The sequence below is a fragment of the Chelonia mydas genome, chromosome 1 (assembly GCF_015237465.2).
Source record: "Chelonia mydas isolate rCheMyd1 chromosome 1, rCheMyd1.pri.v2, whole genome shotgun sequence".
In the NCBI taxonomy this organism is placed as follows: domain Eukaryota; kingdom Metazoa; phylum Chordata; order Testudines; family Cheloniidae; genus Chelonia; species Chelonia mydas.
This window is the reverse complement of record NC_057849.1, coordinates 31412375-31434497: the sequence shown is the minus strand read 5'-3', so window position 1 is coordinate 31434497 and position 22123 is coordinate 31412375. Positions and strand designations below refer to the sequence as shown.

The 22123-nt window shown below is 46.4% G+C and overlaps 1 protein-coding gene across 2 annotated transcripts in view; it reads right to left on the bottom strand.

Moving 5' to 3' along the window:
* CNTN5 (contactin 5) overlaps positions 1–22123 on the bottom strand; it is a 970129-nt gene that overhangs the window by 186880 nt on the left and 761126 nt on the right. For both annotated transcript variants that reach the window (XM_043529333.1, XM_037889811.2), the window contains one exon: positions 1226–1407. In XM_043529333.1, coding sequence (XP_043385268.1) covers positions 1226–1407 — 182 coding nt within the window. The remainder of the gene's footprint in view (positions 1–1225; positions 1408–22123) is intronic.

Sequence of the window (22123 nt, the reverse complement as noted above, 5' to 3'; positions counted from 1 at the left end):
TGACTATATATGATTCAAGGTATGGTGAAAGTGAAAACCCATATAATTGAAAGATATAAAAGTAAGTGTGTGTTAACAAAACACTATATTTATTAATAAAATACTGTGAAACAAGGCATCTGACTGGTAAACACTCACACTGTGCTGGTATCTGATATTCTCACACAGGTAAAAATGTGCCATTCCTGAAATAATATTTTAAAGTCAGCTTTCCACAAATTTTTTTTTCTCTCTCAGCTGTGTAATTTCTCCAAAAAATTACATCAGCTTTGAAAAGGGAAGATCCCTAGCTTTGCAATGAGACATGCACCACTTCCTTCTAGCCCCAAAAGGTCATCTACATTATGAGATATAAAGGGCTTGTCTACACTTGAAAACTTACAGCGGCACAGATGCAGCAGTGCAGCTGTGTCTCTGTACCCCTTCAGTGTAGACACTATCTATGTCAATAGCCATGTTTTTTTTATGTATAAGGTCATAAGTTTTTAATGTTTTGGCCTAAATTTTCAAAAGTGACAAGTGAGTTTTGGTTCTTCAGTTTTTGGGTGCCCACCTAGACACACCTTAAAAGGGGTGATTTTGAGATGGCAGATGTTCAAAACTTTTTGAAAATCAGACTGTTTGAATGTGCCAAGAACTGAAGCACTGAAGATGACTTTTGAGAAAGTAAGCAGTTCTCTCCTTCTGATCCTTGTAAAGTCAGTCTCAAAATAATTTGGATTAATAGAGGAATACAAGAAATAACTGCAATATAACCATTAAACAAATCTTTCCATCGCATTTCTAAAAAAGATTTTCTATTACATGTATCATATACAGAAGTCATGAGAGAGTGGTGTAGTATGTAGTTTTTATTGCCAGCACGATTTTGAGAGGTCCAGAAACAGGAGAATATTTTGCAACCATTTTTTTTAAATTACTGGTTTTAAGAAGTTTCAATCTGCTGTAAAACTGGGAAAAAATCTGGGGGAAGAAACCCCCTATTTCTGTTGAATTTCTGAAGGAAAATGTTATAAACAATTTCAGCCAGCTCTGCTTGCAACTCAATATTTAATGAGTCATTTACTAACAAATATAGGTAGTGATAATTTCAAATTGATTTCATATAAAGAAAGAACCCATTCTTTTTTAATTGGCTGCAGCTTTATTTCATGTGTATCTGCAGCCCTAAGTATGGACAAATTACTGCAAAATGTTGCATAGTACTTTCTGGATACACACTTACTGTACACTTGTAGCTGTCCTCTGAAGACATTCCTTCCACGCGAGTTTTCAGCTTTACATTCGTACATCCCTGCATCCTCTAGCTGCACATTAGGTATTTCAAGAACAGCTTGGGACTTTCTCAGACGGGCTTTACTTGGATTATGATCATTAACTTTCCTCCACGAGATTGTTGGAACAGGGCTGAAATATTTAGTAGAATTACCGTTAACACTTTTCTACTATTAAGAATATAGATTCTGTTATCTGGTAATTTAAGTACTTAATAGTCTAAGTGGCAATAAAGTGTAATCACAATTAAGGCCCATGTACTGCTTGATATAATTCACATTCCATAGGGAATGTCTAATAAGTGGTGCTGCTGTATAGGAGACATCCCTATCTTTGACAAAGGAGGTTAAATTTTAATTCAGATTAAGTAAATCGTTCCAAATGCTCTCTGCAGGGATTAATCTGCTCTCCAAGTTTTACTATTGTTACCTTGAGCACCTTCGTTTAATGGTTAAAGGAAATAACATCTCTTACGCCTGGGCAAACTTTATAAGTGCAGCCACTCTACCAGCTTCCTGTGATGTTATTTTCGAGAATGATATTAACAACACAGTAGGCTGGAAAGTATTTGGGGTATGCCTGTCTATAAATGCAGATGGGATGTTATAATACTACCACATATCAAATAAAATATAAATGTCTCAATCATTTTATGGGCCTCCTATATAAGGTGACCATATTTTTTTAAAAAAAACTATGATATATTTGTAGAAATATTTTTAAGGGTTAAAATAGTCACTTTTAAGAAAAGAAGTGTACTGGTGTCATTATTTCTAGCTTCAGACTCAGTGACATAGACATATTTCCTGAAATGCAGGTTTTTTCAGCAGTAGCTTAGTGTTCTGAATAAGTGTGTCATGAAACACTGAACAAGTGTCTTTTAACCTTTATGTTGAGCAAAAGAACAGATTTGAGAATGTCATACTCATTCAACTTTTCTCATCACTCCAAACACTCAGCACTCATTCCTTTGCACTATTTTTCCAAAACTTTCAATACATTCTACTTGGTATAGTAATACAACATATCTTGTAGCTGTAAGCAGAGTCAGGATGGGCTCCACCCTGACATCTGGTGGTGAGGTGTGGCAAGTAGTGGAAAAGAACTTCAGGGGCTGATCTCAATTTGCATAGGCACACCCACCCCGCCTAGAATGAGGCCATAACTGCCCAAATGGTCACTTTGGCTGTTGTGGGATCCCCAGTGTCTTTGTTATTGGGGCAGGAAGAGTAAATTGTTATTACCCTGATTATGGGAACTGTGCTTGGAACTGTACTTGGCCTTTTGTTATGATGGAGGGACTCACCATCAACTGAGTAGCACTCGCTAGGCAAGGGACATGGGTTCCAAAACTCTGTGAATGGAGAGAGACTTGAGACAGGTATTAGTACCTGGTGGTGTGGGCCCCTTTGTGAGGGCCTGAAGCACCAATTGCACCTCTGTCTCTCTCCACTGTGGAATGTCAGAGCTAATTTTGGGTCTATTAAGAGTCTTGCTGCAGGCACTGTGCTGCATTCACTTTGGCCTTATGGTGCACCAGCACTAAGGCCCCCACTACTATGAGCTGAAATCACTGAGAGCTGAAATCAGTAAGAGCTGAAATCACTAAGAGCACTGTGTCAAGTAGTGGGGAGCCAGAAGATCTAGAGTGCAGTGGTGCTGTTCGTGAGACAGCGGCGTGTTCGTGAGACGGTGAGCTGAGCAGAGCCGTTCGTGAGACGGCGAGCTGAGCTGAGCGGAGCCGTTCGTGAGACGCGGAGCTGAGCGGAGCCGTTCGTGAGACGGCGAGCGGAGCTGAGCGGAGCCGTTCGTGAGACGGCGAGCTGTGCAGAGCGGAGCCGTTCGTGAGACGGCGAGCTGAGCTGAGCGGAGCTGTTCGTGAGACGGCGAGCGGAGCTGTTCGTGAGACGGCGAGCTGAGCTGAGCAGAGCTGTTCGTGAGACGGCGAGCGGAGCTGAGCAGAGCTGTTCGTGAGACGGCGAGCGGAGCTGAGTGGAGCCGTTCGTGAGACGGCGAGCTGTGCAGAGCGGAGCTGTTCGTGAGACGGCGAGCGGAGCTGTTCGTGAGACGGCGAGCTGAGCTGAGCAGAGCTGTTCGTGAGACGGCGAGCGGAGCTGAGCAGAGCTGTTCGTGAGACGGCGAGCGGAGCTGAGTGGAGCCGTTCGTGAGACGGCGAGCTGTGCAGAGCGGAGCTGTTCGTGAGACGGCGAGCTGTGCAGAGCGGAGCTGTTCGTGAGACGGCGAGCTGAGCTGAGCTGAGCGGAGCTGTTCGTGAGACGGCGAGCTGTGCAGAGCGGAGCCGGTCGTGGTGGAGCAGAGCCGTTCGTGAGACAGCGTAGCAGAGCAGAGCCCTGTGGGGCAGTCAGCTTCAGGACACGTAAGGTACCCCTTACCTCTTTCCCCCCACACACAGGCATATCTTAGCCAGACTGGGGAGTAACACTCTGCAGATGAACTTTTGAACTCTGGGGCTGGACTTTTTGGATTTTGGGTGATTTGAGGATTGCTGGACTCAAGAGACGTTTGGGTTCTGGGACTCAAGAACCTGAGGGAAAGGAGGTGGCCCAATTTTCTGGGGTGGGTTTTTGCTCATGGTTTGGTTAATGAACACTAGTTGTGGTGTTTCCCCAATTTAACGCTGATGTCGTTTACCTCATGTTATTAAAGATTCTCTACTACACCGAGACTCTGTGCTTGCGAGAGGGGAAGTATTGCCTCATTGAGGCGCCCAGGGGGTGTGTAAGATTTTCCCAGGTCACTGGGTGGGGGCTCGAGCCAGTTTTGTATTTACTTTGATGAGAGGGAACCCCTGTGTACTGAACCCGGCCCTTGCTGCTATCAACTTGGCCTGGCAGAAGGGTTACATTTTTGGGGGCTCGTCCGGGATAAGACTGGGTCAGTACCCCTCGCAAGCACATCTTAGGTGAGTCATTAAATTGGGAAAACCCAGCATCTGGTTGTTGTTGTTTTGATCTGTTATATTTGGGAAAGAAATTACAGTTTGTATAATGGCTCTACATTTGCTAGAGGATTGGTGCAGGGGGATGAATATTAACCCTAGGAACTGTGTCCTGGTGACCGGGGTGCCGGAGGCGTTCGATGAAGGCTCGATAGAGCCTACCTTAAGGGCATCCACTGAGTACCTGAGTAAGTGTAAAATGCGTGGGCGCATATTTGTGAGGGAGGATGGAGATTTTGCGGTACTGTGTGAACTGCCGTCGGCTGTGGACCCTCTACAGGTTCCAGGCACGATAGCAGTGGAAGATGGTGAGTGGAAGGTAATAACTACTGGGAGCCAGCCCTCACCAGCCCCTGCCTCTGAAGTGGAGTTTTTAAAGAAAATGTCAGCCTTTTTGGGGAAAGAGGGGAAGACCTTGGCTGATATGCCGGGTCTGTTGGGCCTTGACCCAGGAGTCCCACCCCGGGAGGCTGCTCCATCACCTGATGAGTGGGTGAAGGCTTTGGGGCAAGCATTAGAGAAGGTTGTGCCACCCCATCCTGAGTCAAGCCCCTATCGTAAACTAAGGTTGTTTTCTGGGGGTCCCACCCCAATACCTGGGGAGGAAGCATTTGAACCCTGGCTGGAACACACCACTGAAATGCTGCAGGAGTGGGCAGTACCTGATGCTGAAAAGAGAAGGCGACTAGTAGAGTGCCTCAGGGGGCCAGCCCTAGATGTGATTCGCACCCTGAAGCTCAGTAACCCTGGGGTCAAGGTAAAGGACTGCCTAGAGGCCCTTGATCATGCCTTTGGGAGAACCGAGGGCTCAGAGGATGTTTATTGCAAGTTCCTCAATGCCAGGCAACAGAAGGGAGAGAAAGTTTCTGCCTACATGCAGAGGTTGGAGAAATTATTACAGAGAGCCATCATGAGGGGAGCAGTAGCGGTTGAGCAAATGGACCGGACTAGATTGGCTCAGATTGTGAGGGGAATTCAATATCAGAACCCAATCCTTCTCCACCTTCGATTAAGGGAGCGCCAAGACAATCCACCGGGTTACTCTCGACTGATAAAAGAGGTCCGAGAGGAGGAAGAGAGGCAGGCAGCTGGTGAGGATTGGGAGGTTCAGCCACCCCAGGCAACTGCCACAACATCCATACGAATGCCCAAGACGCTGATGGTGAATCCTCAAGAGGAACTTACCCAACGAGTGCAGGTCCTGACACAGAAAGTGGCTGAACTAGAGAATACTATCGATTCAGCAAAGACTTCAGGGTACAAGGAACCCCGCGTTACCGCGGTCCAGAAGACTACATTTAGAACCTCTGCCCCACCCCGGCAACACAGGAAAGGGCAATCCTCCTTCTGCTACCGGTGTGGCCAGGATGGGCACATTGCTGCCAGGTGTCAGAATGCAGAGAATCCCCCGCTAGTATACCAAAAGCTGAGGACCACCTGGGGAAAGTCGGGAAACGGCCCCAGGGCCTGGGAAGGGAGCCGCCTAGGCCTGCAGGGTTTGGAGGCTCCCCTGCGAAGAACCATGCCACCCGAATCCCACCAGGATTGATAGGACCTCGAGCAGAGGTCACTGTAGAGGTTGAAGGGACAGAATGTAGAGCAGTGCTTGACACGGGATCCCAAGTGACTATCATATTCCAGTCCTTCTACCAGCAGATGCTTATGCATCTGCCTATACAGCCCTTGACAGGGCTTGGCCTGTGTGGTCTCAGCATGGATGAATACCCGTATCAGGGGTATGTCATTGTACACCTGGAATTCCCAGAAGAGATCGCTGGGGTAAGACAGGAGGTGGACACTGCAGCTTTAATATGCCCCGACCCTAAAGGTGTCTCTGATGTGTCCGTGCTAATAGGGACCAACTCCAGCCTCTTTAAGGTACTTGCAGATTACTGCAGACAACGAGCAGGGGACCAATACCTGAATACCTTGGTGATACACACACATTGTGCCGCAGCCTACAGAAAAATTGAGGACGCAAAAAGAGTGATGCCTGATTTGCCGGTGGGAGCATTGAGGTACACAGGCCCGATCCCCTTAGTGGTGCCTGCAATGACAGAAAAGGAGGTGATTGTCATGAGTACCTGCCTGAAAGGCAGTAAGAGAACATTAGCAGTGGTAGAGCAGCCGACCGAGGGAGGGCTCCCTGAAGGAGTGCTGGTTCTTGGTGGAGTCATAACCCTACCTGCTGAAGCCCAGGAAGAGGTGACTATACTGATTGCTAATGAAACAAGTCGTGATATTTTTGTGAAGCAAGGACAAAAGATAGCAGACCTCTTTGAGCCCGAGTCAATTGTAACCCCCCAGTGGGAAACTCAAGTTCCAATGATAGACCCAGCAAAGTTTGACTTTGGAGATTCACCAGTGTCCGAGGAGTGGAAAGATCGCCTGAGGAAGAAACTTTGTGAAAGATCCAAGGTGTTCTCACTGAATGAGTGGGATGTGGGATGTGCAAAAGGAGTAGAACACAATATCAGACTCCATGACTCTCGACCTTTCAGGGAGAGATCTAGGAAGATTGCTCTCTCTGAGATGGAAGATGTGCGACATCATCTTCAAGAGCTGGCTGCGAATGGCATCATTACAGAGTCCCGCAGCCCATACGCCTCACCCATTGTGGTAGTACGTAAAAAGAATGGGAAAATCCGGATGTGTATTGACTATCGCACCCTAAACAGCCGTACTGTGGTCGACCAGTACACTATGCCTCGAGTGCAAGATGCCTTAGACTGTTTGCTGGGAAGCCAGTGGTTCTCTGTGTTGGATCTTCGAAGTGGGTACTACCAGATCCCTCTGGGAGAAGAAGATAAGGAGAAGACAGCCTTCATCTGCCCATTAGGGTTTTATCAGTTTGAACGCATGCCCCAAGGGATTTCTGGAGCACCTGCCACCTTTCAACGTCTCATGGAGAGAGTTGTGGGAGACATGAATTTACTGCAAGTGTTAGTTTATTTGGATGACCTGATTGTGTTTGGAAGAACCTTAGAGGAGCATGAAGAAAGACTTCTTAAAGTGCTTGATAGGTTGGAGGATTATGGTCTGAAGCTTTCAATTGACAAATGCCAGTTCTGCAGAACCTCAGTGAAGTATGTGGGTCACATCGTGTCCCAAGAGGGTGTGAGTACTGATCCTGATAAAATAGAAGCACTCACTACATGGCCACGTCCAAGTAACTACAGAGAACTCAAGACCTTTCTCGGATTTAGTGGCTACTACCGCAGATTTGTGAAAAACTATGCTACAATTGTAAAGCCTCTGAATGATCTTACCAGGGGACATCAGTCCAGCAAGAACAAATCTAAGTCCAAGAATAAGGGGAGGTCCCCAAAGCCCCCCGTGCAGAGACACTATGGCCCATTTGAACCATTTGGGCCACGGTGGGATGAGAGATGTGAAAGGGCTTTTCGAGAAATCATTATTTGCCTAACTCATGCTCCAGTCCTAGTTTTTGCTGACCCAAGCAAACCATTTATCCTGCATACTGATGCCAGTTTGGAGGGTCTGGGAGCAGTCCTGTACCAGGAAGTGGAAGGCAAACGTAAACCTGTAGCCTTTGCCAGCCGAGGATTGTCTGATAGTGAAACTCGCTATCCCACCCACAAGCTGGAATTTTTGGCCCTGAAATGGGCCATCACTGAGAAATTTCGAGACTACTTGTATGGTGCTCAGTTCCAGGTGTGGACAGACAACAATCCACTGACTTATGTGTTAACAAGTGCTAAGCTGGATGCTACAGGGCAGAGATGGGTGGCCGCCTTGGCTAGCTATGAGTTCAGCATTCAGTACCGATCAGGGAGAAGCAATGTAGATGCAGATGCATTGTCCAGGCGTCCGCAGGCTCCAGAAGTTGCTGTGATACCCACAGATGGAGTGAGAGCTATTTGCAGTGTGAGTCGCCGAGAGCCAGAGGCCCGTGAGAGCCTTCAGGGATGTGTTGCAGAAGCTTTGGGCCTGCCCCCTGAATGCATGCCTTCTGCTTCAGTGAACTATATTGCCTTGGACCAATCTCCTTTGCCCATGCTCAATGCGGCTGACTGGCAAGAAGCCCAGCGACAAGATATTGACATTCGTGATACACTACTTGCCAAAAGGGAGGGGCGAAGCCCAGCTGCGGTTGTCCCACCTAACCCGGAGGGTAAACTACTATTGAGAGAATGGACCAAACTAAAACTGATTCAGGGAGTGCTACACCGAATGACCACTGACCCTTTACAAAAACAACGAGCACAACTAGTGCTGCCAAAAAAGTACAGAGCCCTGGCCATGAGGGCTCTGCATGATGACTTTGGGCATTTAGGGATGGAGAGGACCCTGGAACTTATTCGTAGTAGGTTCTATTGGCCCCGAATGGCTGAAGATGTTCGCAGGAAATGTGAGACTTGCGCTCGATGTGTTCAAAGGAAAACTCTGCCCACGAGGGCTGCATATCTCAAGAACATCACCAGCAACAAACCTTTGGAACTGGTATGCATTGATTTCTTGTCTGTAGAGGTAGACAAGAGGAATGTTGGGAACATTCTAGTAGTGACTGACCATTTTACACGGTATGCACAGGCATATCCCACACGTGATCAGAGGGCCACGACCGTCGCTCGAGTATTGTGGGACAAATATTTCTCAGTCTATGGATTCCCGGCTCGGATACACTCTGATCAGGGGCGGGATTTTGAGAGTCACCTTCTGAAGGAGGTGCTGAATATAGCAGGAATTAAAAAGTCTAGGACAACGCCTTATCACCCCCAAGGTGATCCTCAGCCAGAGAGGTTCAACCGAACCCTATTAGATATGTTGGGAACTTTGCGACCAGAGCAGAAGGCAACCTGGAGCCAGCATGTCGCATTTCTGGTGCATGCCTACAATGCCACAAAGAACGATGCTACGGGAGTCACCCCATATCTGTTGATGTTTGGGCGAGAACCAAGATTACCCATAGACTTGTGCTTTGGTGTATCAGAGGATGGAGATAGCTATGAAACTCACCAGCAATATGTATCCCAACTAAGAGAAAAGCTGCGGGATGCTTATCGCTTAGCTACCGCTGCAGCTCGGAAGAACGCGGACCGCAACAAACATCGATATGATGCTAGAGTGCGTTCGCAGGAGCTCCAGCCGGGGGACAGAGTCCTGCTGCGAAATTTGGGTATTGCTGGCAAACACAAGATAGCTGACAGATGGAAGGCAATACCTTACCTGGTGATGGAAAAGCTGGGAGATCTGCCAGTCTACAAGATCAAACCTGAAGACGGTCCAGGGCAAATAAAGACGGTGCATAGAAACCTTTTGCTCCCTGTGGGGGAATTGGTAAGCATCCCTTATGAGACGGGCCACGACAGGGCAGCCGGGCAGAACAGAGGTGCTAGACCAAAGCCGCCATCCAACACAGACAGCGGGCCCCGTGCAGCTAACTTACCCCTATTCTGCACATCTGAGAGTGAGTCTGAGGAGGAAGACACAACCCTGGTGTATCCTGGGATGGAGACAAGATTTCAGTCTCGATCAGCTGAACCAAACGAGAGTTTTCCCTCTTCCACCCTAAACCCCATGGCGGAATTATTTAGGCCCATTTCTGACACCCCTGTGCCGCTGATGAGACCCTCGTGTGACGACACACACAGGTTATTGGACAGTGGAGACACACAGGTAGAGGATGTCCTGGGCACCTTGGACCCTCCAGCGTTAGAACTAGGAGTGCAGGGGCCTACGCCCGTAGTCGAGGGACCCTCAAAGGAAGCCTCTCCATCCGTCAATCAAGAGGATGTTCCCCCTACCTCGGCAACAGGGATTCTCAATAGACGAGACAGGGTGATAAGACCAGTAAAACGGTTGACTTATGATGCACCTGGGGTGACTAGTGAGGAGCCAATACATTTAGCACACAGGATTGTGGAAGCCAAAGTGGGCTTTCTGAGGCCCTTTGGAGGAAACCAATGAGTTGGTATAAAGGGAGTATGATTTGTCGGGACGCCAAATTCTCGGCTGGGGGGAGGATGTAAGCAGAGTCAGGATGGGCTCCACCCTGACATCTGGTGGTGAGGTGTGGCAAGTAGTGGAAAAGAACTTCAGGGGCTGATCTCAATTTGCATAGGCACACCCACCCCGCCTAGAATGAGGCCATAACTGCCCAAATGGTCACTTTGGCTGTTGTGGGATCCCCAGTGTCTTTGTTATTGGGGCAGGAAGAGTAAATTGTTATTACCCTGATTATGGGAACTGTGCTTGGAACTGTACTTGGCCTTTTGTTATGATGGAGGGACTCACCATCAACTGAGTAGCACTCGCTAGGCAAGGGACATGGGTTCCAAAACTCTGTGAATGGAGAGAGACTTGAGACAGGTATTAGTACCTGGTGGTGTGGGCCCCTTTGTGAGGGCCTGAAGCACCAATTGCACCTCTGTCTCTCTCCACTGTGGAATGTCAGAGCTAATTTTGGGTCTATTAAGAGTCTTGCTGCAGGCACTGTGCTGCATTCACTTTGGCCTTATGGTGCACCAGCACTAAGGCCCCCACTACTATGAGCTGAAATCACTGAGAGCTGAAATCAGTAAGAGCTGAAATCACTAAGAGCACTGTGTCAAGTAGTGGGGAGCCAGAAGATCTAGAGTGCAGTGGTGCTGTTCGTGAGACAGCGGCGTGTTCGTGAGACGGTGAGCTGAGCAGAGCCGTTCGTGAGACGGCGAGCTGAGCTGAGCGGAGCCGTTCGTGAGACGCGGAGCTGAGCGGAGCCGTTCGTGAGACGGCGAGCGGAGCTGAGCGGAGCCGTTCGTGAGACGGCGAGCTGTGCAGAGCGGAGCCGTTCGTGAGACGGCGAGCTGAGCTGAGCGGAGCTGTTCGTGAGACGGCGAGCGGAGCTGTTCGTGAGACGGCGAGCTGAGCTGAGCAGAGCTGTTCGTGAGACGGCGAGCGGAGCTGAGCAGAGCTGTTCGTGAGACGGCGAGCGGAGCTGAGTGGAGCCGTTCGTGAGACGGCGAGCTGTGCAGAGCGGAGCTGTTCGTGAGACGGCGAGCGGAGCTGTTCGTGAGACGGCGAGCTGAGCTGAGCAGAGCTGTTCGTGAGACGGCGAGCGGAGCTGAGCAGAGCTGTTCGTGAGACGGCGAGCGGAGCTGAGTGGAGCCGTTCGTGAGACGGCGAGCTGTGCAGAGCGGAGCTGTTCGTGAGACGGCGAGCTGTGCAGAGCGGAGCTGTTCGTGAGACGGCGAGCTGAGCTGAGCTGAGCGGAGCTGTTCGTGAGACGGCGAGCTGTGCAGAGCGGAGCCGGTCGTGGTGGAGCAGAGCCGTTCGTGAGACAGCGTAGCAGAGCAGAGCCCTGTGGGGCAGTCAGCTTCAGGACACGTAAGGTACCCCTTACCTCTTTCCCCCCACACACAGGCATATCTTAGCCAGACTGGGGAGTAACACTCTGCAGATGAACTTTTGAACTCTGGGGCTGGACTTTTTGGATTTTGGGTGATTTGAGGATTGCTGGACTCAAGAGACGTTTGGGTTCTGGGACTCAAGAACCTGAGGGAAAGGAGGTGGCCCAATTTTCTGGGGTGGGTTTTTGCTCATGGTTTGGTTAATGAACACTAGTTGTGGTGTTTCCCCAATTTAACGCTGATGTCGTTTACCTCATGTTATTAAAGATTCTCTACTACACCGAGACTCTGTGCTTGCGAGAGGGGAAGTATTGCCTCATTGAGGCGCCCAGGGGGTGTGTAAGATTTTCCCAGGTCACTGGGTGGGGGCTCGAGCCAGTTTTGTATTTACTTTGATGAGAGGGAACCCCTGTGTACTGAACCCGGCCCTTGCTGCTATCAACTTGGCCTGGCAGAAGGGTTACATAGCTATAACAACAACTCCAAACATTTTCAAAGCCAAAGTATTTCAGGTGTTCTGACAGAAGTTCCTAGGAGACATCATATGAAGAAATGGGATTGTGCCACATAGTCTCTTTAGTCATATGATATCTACTGTGTATTTACTAGAGGAAGACCTCAAATCAAAAACTGGATATAAACACCACTGAAATTTGGGAGAGTTTGCATTTGGACCAAAATTCATAGATTAGGCCCAACTCTACAATCATTCACACTTCTGACCTCTCTTATAAAATCTAATCTGCAGGGTTTGCACTAATCTTACAAGAAAAATGAACTGCTTCCTAGAACAGAAAAACATCAGCAGCAAAAATTATACTTTTGTGCCTCATTTTTTGGTTTCTTAACTTCTGTTATTTACCTTGGGGCTAGTTATAGAGAGATACTAAGCCCTCAGAATTCCAGATCAATTCTTGGAGCTGCAGGTGCTTAGCAAATGAAAAAAACCAGGCCCTAGACATCTCAAGCTTGGCAGCCAAAAATTATGGTGTTATGAATGAATGAATACATGTTAATACATACATTCATAATAATTATGATAATAGAGTTCCCAGGTTTCTCTTGTTCTTCACATACATAACCCTCTTCTTATTGACCTTAGCCCTGTCACTTAGCCATGGATTTTTCCCTGATGTCTTTAGCTTCCCTTTTCAGTCTTCTATACTTTATAACATCAAATGTATATTGATTGCTATCTGTTTCCACTTTTTCCATTGATATATTGCTTTTTTACTTCTAAGTGCTGCCTTCACTTTGCCACTGTACCAGCATGGGCTTTCAGTCAAAGCTGTGCTCCTTGATTTGTGGAATTGTGGTTTTTTGGCCATCTAATAAATTCTTCTTAAAGATCTCCCATTCATTCATTCATTCAGAATCACTGGTCACAAGGCAACTACGAACTTACATGACAGTGATTAATTCATATTCATCCTTCATCATGGGGTTCAAAACAGAGTTATATCATGTTGACTGAACAACTGCTGTGTGAGCAAGACTGCATGGAGAAACATGGAAATATTTCACTATGCATAAGGTTGCAAAAAATTTTGAGTCAGCACTGTTATCTGGGCTGCAATCCTGATTTAAATGAAATCAATGGCAAAAGACCCCTTTATTTCAGTGTTTCAAGATAGAGTCCCATTGACTAGTAGAATTTTTCCTAGCATATCTTTCAGAGAAACACTGAAGAAGTCTTGAAGTACTGAAGTTAACTTGTACAGCAGTACAGAAGTCACTACGCAAGTCAATGTATCAAAAACATTGTATAAATTGCATCAGACTTATTTATTTTATTTTATTTTTAAATTTACTTTAATTGCACGTTGTAGCAAGGTAGAGCTTATAGGATGGAAAATACTAAAAGAACTTTTTGCCATGGCCTAGATCATTAAGAAACATATTTTTAATAATCATGGTTTTTCTCATGATGAGGAGGGAATAAGTGGAATTTTTCAAGGGGATAAAAATACTTTGGCTGCAAAGATCTAATGATTTCAAAGGAAAGTGCTCCCACACTGCAAATCACTATTTATAGACAAGTTGGAGCTCCGTTTAATGAAGGTTTTTTTTTTCCTTGCATAAGTCACAAGCGAGGTATGAATTTTACATCTGAAGTGAAAAATACAGCCACATGGGTTTATCCTTGGTGACATTTATTAAAAAAAAAAGAAAGGATAGAAAAAGAAACACTGTATACCTCAGTGAGGATATCAAAGAATAAAGTTTACATCTTTGCTCTAGAAACCTCAAATTCTAGCATAAAAATGTTATGTGATGCATACATCTTCTATTTAAAAATATTTAGAGCTTTTAAAAAAGATTTTGATGATTCATGTTGGAGTTAGTTGCAATTTACATAATTAGTACAAATCTAAAGGAATGTTTACCTTTGCTTATATTTTATTAATATATATATATATATATATATTTCAAACACAGACCTTTACCTTTAACTTTATGCACTGAGTACAAATAGGAGGGCTTGCACATCTCACCCCTGAAACAAAGCTACATCTCTGGACACTTCAAGTGAAATTTTAGCCCTCTAAAAGACAACGTCAAAACTTCTATCAATTTCAACAGGGCCAGGATTCAGGTCTAGCCTTAGGGGTGGGTCACCTGGGCCACCACTTAGGGCACCGTGGTCATGGGCCACTGTGCGGCAGCATAGAGATACACACTGCTAGTAGGCAGAGGAGCTCCACAAACTCACAGAGGCAATGCAAGGTGGGAGGTGTATGCCCAGATTTCTCCCTGCTTCTTTCTGGCAGAGGAATGTGGGTGGGGGGCAAGCCGTGACACACAGATACTGCTTGCTCCCTCCAATGTTTCTGCCTCCCTACGGGTTGTGTGGAGGGGAGTGAGGAACAAAGCCAGGACTCCCTGCATCCAGGTCACTTTCCCCACCTGGGCTGTGCTGTGAGGTGAGCATCAGGAGCTGCTGCTCTCCTGCCCTCTCCTTACGCAGCCCAGGTGGGGAAAATGACCTGGACACAGGGAGCTCTGGCGTTGCTCCTTGCTCTTCCCTCCCAGCCACCTGGGGGTGGGGGGTGGGGGAAGAGGAGCAGCATTTGCGGAGGGAACGAGCAGCAATACCAGCCACTCTGTGCATCCAGGTCAGTTTCTATATATGGATGCAGGATGGGAATGCAGTGTTAGGGGTGTATGAGGGGAGTGCAGGGTTTGGGGCTAAAAGGGCACAGTGCAGAGGTTAGGGGAGACACAAGAGGGGTATGAAGTGTTAGGGGTGCATCAGGGGTGTGCATGGGTTAAGGGAGAAGGGGGCTTAGAAGGGGAGTGGGGAAAAGGGACACAGGAGGGTTTAGGGGAGAAAGCGTTATTAATTATTATTATGTATTTTACAAATAATTTCAGACATGTGCATCAGATTAGATTCCTGAAATCATGCTCAATTTTATCAGTGACTACTATCTCTCAGCTTCCCTGCAGTAGCACAAGATGGGTCCATCTCCCACTCTGTTTGCCTGGGTTCTCACCTTCCCTTACTTTATTCTTGAGAGCATGCAGAAATCTATCAGCAGGAGCCAGAGATTTGATCCTGAAACCTTTACTCTGCAAGGAATCCTTACCCGTATATTTAATCCCACTGAACTCATGAAGGTTGCAGGATCTGTTCCTGGCACCTCCGTCAATACAAATTAAGCACTGGGGGCGGGGGGAGGCAGCGGGTTCTGGGGGCTGGCAGCCCAGGTGTGATGGGGGGCAGGGAGTCCGTGGGGGCCGTGGGCAATGGGGGGCACCATGCTTGGGGGAATTGGGGGGCACAACACCCCTGGGGTTCAGGAGCACCAAAACACAAGTTCGCCCAGGGCACCATTTTCCCTAAGACTGTCCCTGTCAGGATTACACTTCTTACCCAGTTCAGCTGAAATAAACATTTTGTGTAAAGCTCTGTTTGTGACTATGGGTACATCTACACTTTGAGTTGGGGGTGTCATTCCTAGCTCAAGCAGACATACCTGTGCTAGCTTTAATCAAGATAGCACGCTAAAAATAGTCCAACTGTGACAATGTGAGTAGAGGGAAGGGATAGTCACTCCACGTACAAGCCCTTCCAAGATGCTAGGTGTGTATTCAGGGTGGCTAGCCCCTCCTGCTTCTGGTGCTATCATTGATATTCTCAGCACAGTCCCTCCACCAGAGCTAGTGCAGGTATGTCTCATGAAGGTGGGAATCACAATGCCACCTCAAAGGGCAGACATACCCTCTGAGAGATCAGAATTAATTCTACATGAATGTCTGCACAGTATGCATATTAAGATGAATGTGAAGAAAATAGGAGCTGGATTTCATCTCAAATAGACTCTAAGAGTGGTGTTTTCAAAAGTGCTCAGTGCTGACCTAACTCTTCTTCCTTTGAAGTCAGTGGAGCTTTTACCATTGACTTGACTGGAAAAGTTCTAAACACTTTTTGAAATCCCACCATAAACAACCTCTAGTGTCATGAGCACCCAACTCCTCATGAAAAAGAACTTGCTAGGATCCATCAAGAATATACTTATTGCAGTGAGAGGTAGGATGGGAGTCAAGAAAATGTATCTCATATCTTCCTGCTTCCTAAACAAACTTTTTCATGGGTCTAACTTCTCAATATTCTACAACATCATAGCTAGGAAATGCATAGTTCCCATTTTCTGTTCATTTTTTGTAATTTTCATTATCCTTTGTATAAAACATTATTTACCTTTTTCTGTAGTTTCAATCATTTTTGTGTGGTTTTCCTCCAACTCTCATAGTAATTTTACAAATAAATCACGGGATTTAATATTGCCTTCAAATGCTCAGGTGCACTGCACGGCTGCGCATTTGAGATTACAAAGGTCCCCTTTCTCCTTATGCCCTCTAGCCTTCCAACTGTGCAAAATGTCTACTAATTATTACAGGATAATTTTGTACGATTAAAATGTCAAGGACTATCACAAAATTCTTCCGATCATATGCTTTCTAGAAATGTGCATTTGTCAGCCACATAATTATACATTTGCAATGTCCACATAACTCTATTCTGGTCAGATATACTATAGAGCATTAGCAGAGAGTTTCATTCAGATATACAAGACTAAACAATACATTGTCCTTTCTTTTGGTTAATAGAGGCTATTCAGTGGTCATGAAGGGTAGAGGTTGCTAGAACTGAAAACTTAACCCATAGAACAGGTACAAAAGTCAGAAATTGTGTAAGCTTCCCCTCAATACCGACCTTGACCTAGGGAAAACATCTATATCGGTCATCAGCAAATACACAAGACATCTGTCTTCTATGTTTGGGACAATTTATGGTTCGATTTTCAGAGGTGCTGAGCACATGCAATGCTAACTGACTTTAACAAGAGTGGTGAGTGCTCTGAACTTCTGAAACTGAGGTCTTTAAAGACTCACGCTCTTCCTAAACACAGTGATCATTTTGATTAAGACATAACAAAACAAGAAAGCAGAAGCAGCCAAGAACGGCAGTGGGTTTAGTTTTAAAAGTAGTGAGCAAAATGGAAGCACAACTTTCCTCCTCCTCATTTAAAAATAAGTTATTGTCCATTTCTTTTAGTGAGAGTTAATATAATTTTAAAAGGCAGATTTCTCAGCAGTGTCACTCCAGCATTAAGGAAGGGAGTTTGAGCGAGGTGTGTCCAGTGTTGATTTTTTGCATTAGCCATACTGCAGAATTCTTTATTATTTCGTCTTCTAACCAGAATAATGTTGATGCCATTCTTCTTCTTCTTCTTCTTTTTTTTTTCTTTTGGTACTACAGAGATGCTGCAGATTTTAAAGCGGAGCAGAAACAGGCTCAGCACTATCTTACATCACAAGAACCTCCACAATCATCAATCAGCATGCCAGTGCCGCTCCTGGCAACTAGTTATACCTCTCTGTGGGAGCTTTGTGGCTCAACTGGTTAAAAGAAAGAATTTTTAAAAAATAGTTTGTCTACACATTATATTTGCTCATAAAGTCAAACCTCTGTTTGTAGTCTCTCTGTACCATTCCCGCTGATTACACTGTTCACTGGATGAAGGCAGTCAGATATGTCAAGCTTAGTTATTAAATACTAATTTCCAACAACAAAAATGTCACCAACCAGTGACTGCATCCAATCATCTTTGGCCAAGATAACCTGCAGGCCTTTTGGATAAGGAACAGCTAGTGATGCCCATTGTGGTGGTGGGGGAAGCAGGAAGTTAAAATAAAAGGTCAACAACTCTAAATTAGAGAGCATAGATTTTTTGGAAGTAGGAAACTTGCCAATGAGTAGAGGGTACAAATGAGGCAGATTGGTCCATGCTCATGAGTCTAGGGAGTGCCCATAGAGGAAGGTTTCTTCAACACCACCCCTTAATGGCAGAAACAGAGAGTGAGCAGCAGGAACTGCTAACAGGGATGGGAGAATTTTGATAAAATGTTTTTGATTAGGCCTTGTATAAATGTATGCTCAGAGATATTCTACAGTAGCATCAACCCGATTGCTTACCCTGAGGAGCTGTCATTGGTAACATGCCAGATTCTGCAATTACTAAGACTTCCTGAGCTCCCCTCCTTTTCTGACAACAGTGGAAAACTCTGTTTGTGTGGTTCTGGCTGGAGGACTGGGAATGCAAACGGCAGGAGTGAGGTTTCTGCAGCATGAATTTACTTCAAATTTAAGGCCACCCCAGATCCATTAATGGCTGGCTGGCAAAAATCTGCTAGATAATCCCCTCTATCTTTGTACCTGGGGCAAAGCAGAGTAAGCTGTTGTAGATAGGTTGCAGTAACTTGCATGGATTCTCTCTTGCACTGAGGATTGCAAAGGCAATTGTGGTCCCTGCTGGGGGAGCATTGCTGTGGGACTGGCAGCACTGCTCCTTCATGAGCTTTGATGCCCAACTGGGAAAAGGTGCTGCAGGTTTTGGGGGGGATGAACCCTCTGGGAGGGCAAATTTCACCTCCTTGAAAGAATGGAAGACACTCACAGGTGAAGGTCATGAAATTAAGCTGAGAGTGTGCAACCAGTGTACAGGAGAATGGGGCCTTACGCATTTACATGGAATTTACCAAATAATCTCAACTGAGCTGTTGCAGAAACAAATCGTCATTGATTGCAATATGTGCAACACAGTTATTCTAAAAAAAAAAAAAAAGAAGAAGTATAAGAGCATGTCTCCTTATCCCTAAGTTGAGAGGCAAGGTGGGAAATATCTCTCATTGGACCAACTTCTGTGGTGAGAGCGACAAGCTTTCAAGCTGCACAGAGCTCTTCTTCAGAATCAATCCAAAAGGAAAAAAAAAATAGGAACAAACACAAGAGCTGCACATTCCCTTCCATTAGCATTTTGTGATTAAGATACCTATCCGATATTGTCTGAAAATGAATTTCAAAGTGGATGAAAGCCTTAGAGTATGTCTACAAAGCATTCTGGACCAAGCCTCCCAGCCTGGGTTGACAGACTTGGGGTAGCAGGGAGTGCACTAGTGCTCTAAAAGGAGCTGCACAGACAGAGTCTGAAGTTGTGGCTCAGGGTCTAAAGGCCTCTTCCCCCCAGACTTCAGAGCTTGAGCTCCAGTCCAAGCTGTAACTTCAAAGCACAGCTATTTTCAGAGCGCTAGTGGGAGCCCCACTAACCTGAGTCAGTTGACCTGGGATGGGAGGCTGACTCCCGCTCAGTCCAAAATGCTGTTACACACCCAGAGAGGTTTATTTGTCTGACAAACATGCGCCATATATCTGCCAAGGGTAATACAAGGGCAAAATCCTGGCATTGCTATTTCTCATGTAAGGAACATGAGATGGGAACTGCTAGGTTTATGTTTGAAAAGATTCTTTCTTCTCCTCAGCATCTAGTCTGTTCAGGAATAGTCATTGTAGCTGTACAACTGATAAATCCAGTTCTAAGAAACTTCCGAAATCTTGGTGAGATTAGGCTGTATCAGTGAATTTGAGGCATGACTTCCACTTCCTAAATGCAAATCCAGTGCAATTAAGTATGAAATCTTTATGTTAATGCCAGAAGAAGCGCTCAGAACACTGAGTAATAAAGACAATGTCTACACTAAGGGGACTCTACCATGGCGCCATAGCTATGACAACATGACACCATACTGTAGACACAGGCTACATCAATAGAAGACGTTTTTTCTGTCGGTGTAGGAATACTAGGTCAACGGAAGCATTCTTATGATGGGCCAGCTGCATCTATACTGGGTGTTAGGTGTTAGCTACTACACTCGGGGATGTGGATTTTTCACACCCCTGAGTGACTGGGTCAAACTAAGTGTAGACCAGGCCACAGAGGAGCAGGACCGAGACTCTGGAGAACTTAATTTTATTCCTGAGTCTGCCACTGGATTGCTGTGTGACTTTGGGAAAGTCACTTCACCACCCTATGTCTCAGCTTGCCTGTCTTTAAAATGGGGATAATTATATTTACCTCCTTTGTAAAGCTTTGAAATACACCATATAACACCATTTAACAGGGGAGGCAAAAGTAAAAACCATGGACTGTAGACTAAGGTCCCAGCACACAGTGCTCCACCTTGATGCAATCGGGTTTCCTCTCAGGCTGAGCACTGCATGCTGGGATCGCTCGTCTCACCATGCTGCAGCTATGTAATGAAGGGGATAGTGGCAGCCATTTGTTCTATTTAATTTAAATTAGGGACACTGGCAAGTCACAAATTGGGGCTACCATTCTTCATGCAGTGATAACTGATTTTGCAGTAGATATTAAAAGTCCCAAACAAACTGTCTTTGCCTTTCCATTGTGGATAAAGCCTCTCCATTTAGAATTTCCCCTTGCCCCCATTCTTTTTAAAACAACGTCAGCAGAAACTTGATGTGTGGCTGGTGCAGTGATCTATCTTAACTCTTCCAATTTGTTTTCCCCAACGAGTTTCTGGTGCAGTGATTTGGACTGTCTGAACTACAAGTGCAGGAAAGCCTGAGGAAGTGAGAGTGATTAGTGTGCACTCCATGTCTTGTGCACAGAAACAGGTTAATCAAGATGTCATACAGCAGAGTACCTCCGCGTGGCACTTGTTATCCTTATTATGGGAGCAGGCAGGATTTGTTCAGTGTTCACTGAAAAGACTAGGATGATCTGAGTCCTTTCAAAAAGCAAATGTCAGAGGAGAAACTGATGCTGCTGGATGATTTTAGCCATTCCTCCTCATCAGACAGCCTTTCTGAACTAAACCGCTGAGATTAAGTGGCACCAAGCTACAGATGCCTCTTGTCACATCTCAAGGAAGTGGCCAGAAAAGAGACCAATAAGGCTGGAGTATGTTCCATACCTATCACTCTTAGCTTTAGAAATGTGAGGGCTGTTGCATATTACAGATGCTAGCATCAGTATGTAACAAAGCACTGTTGATCTGGATCCAGAGCTCTGCTCAGCACTGCCGAGGAAACAGGTGGGGAGCAGAAGGGGCTCTGAGCCTCCTTTGTTCTTCTCTCATCCCTGTGCATGTTTTCCTGTCAGGGGCCAATCTAGCCCACTGCATAATTTAGTGCAGCCTCAGGGCTGCTTTAAATTATGCCCACTGTAGTGGCCTGTGATCACACCTCTCCCTCCCACAGCACATGCCTGACACAGGGGAGGCTGGGTATCATACTGCCATACTGTGGAAGCTTTAGGCCACCCAAGGATTCAGCCTCGGCAGGGGAACCCTCAAGCTGCCTAGTTTATGACCCCTTTGAGCCACTGGAGGAGTGCAAAGGAGTTGGAGCTAAGGCATGGATCTGGCCCACTGTCCTGACAGCTACTGGCTGGAAATGCTGAGTGTTTCCTTCACACCCAGAACAAAAAGATGGTCCCCAACCCCAAATGGTTTATAATCTAAGTATAAGACAAGAGTCAAAATATGAATATAGACAGATGGGGGAGTACACGGCATAGGCGCTGACTCCACTGAAAAAAATTAGCGGGTGCTTAATACCCACCGGCAACCTGCTACCCCCCCCCCCCCGCAGCGCCTCCCACCCGTCGGTGGCCCTGCCCATCATCTCCTCCGTCTCCCTCCCAGTGCCTCCCACCTGCCGCAATCAGCTATTTCATGGCATGCAGGAGGCTCTGAGAGCAAGGGGGAGGAGTGGGGACGGGGCATGCTCAGGGGAGGGGGCGGAACTGGGCAGGAAGAGGCAGGGAAGAGATGGGGTAGGGGCGGGAAGAGGTGGGGCGGGGGTGGGGACTTGGGAGAAGGGGGAAGGTGGGGGCAGGACCTGGGGCAGAGTGGGCCCGGAGGAGACGGACCACATGGGCCAATTGGAGGTGGGAGTCAACATTTCAGTTGTGAATGGGAGATGATAGGTAGGGTGAGGATATGCAGTGCATGGCCTTGCAAGAGAAGACAAGTTACTTATGTCTGATACAACAGAGAATGGGAAGCTAGTGGAGAAATGCAAAGAGAGGAGTGACATGGTCAAAGTAACAGGCCAGGAAAATGAGCTTTGCAGCTGCATTCTGAATGGATCTGAGTGGGGCAAGATTGTATTTATCAAAGCCAGAGAAAATTATGTTGCAGTAATCAAGATGCAAGATGAAAAGAG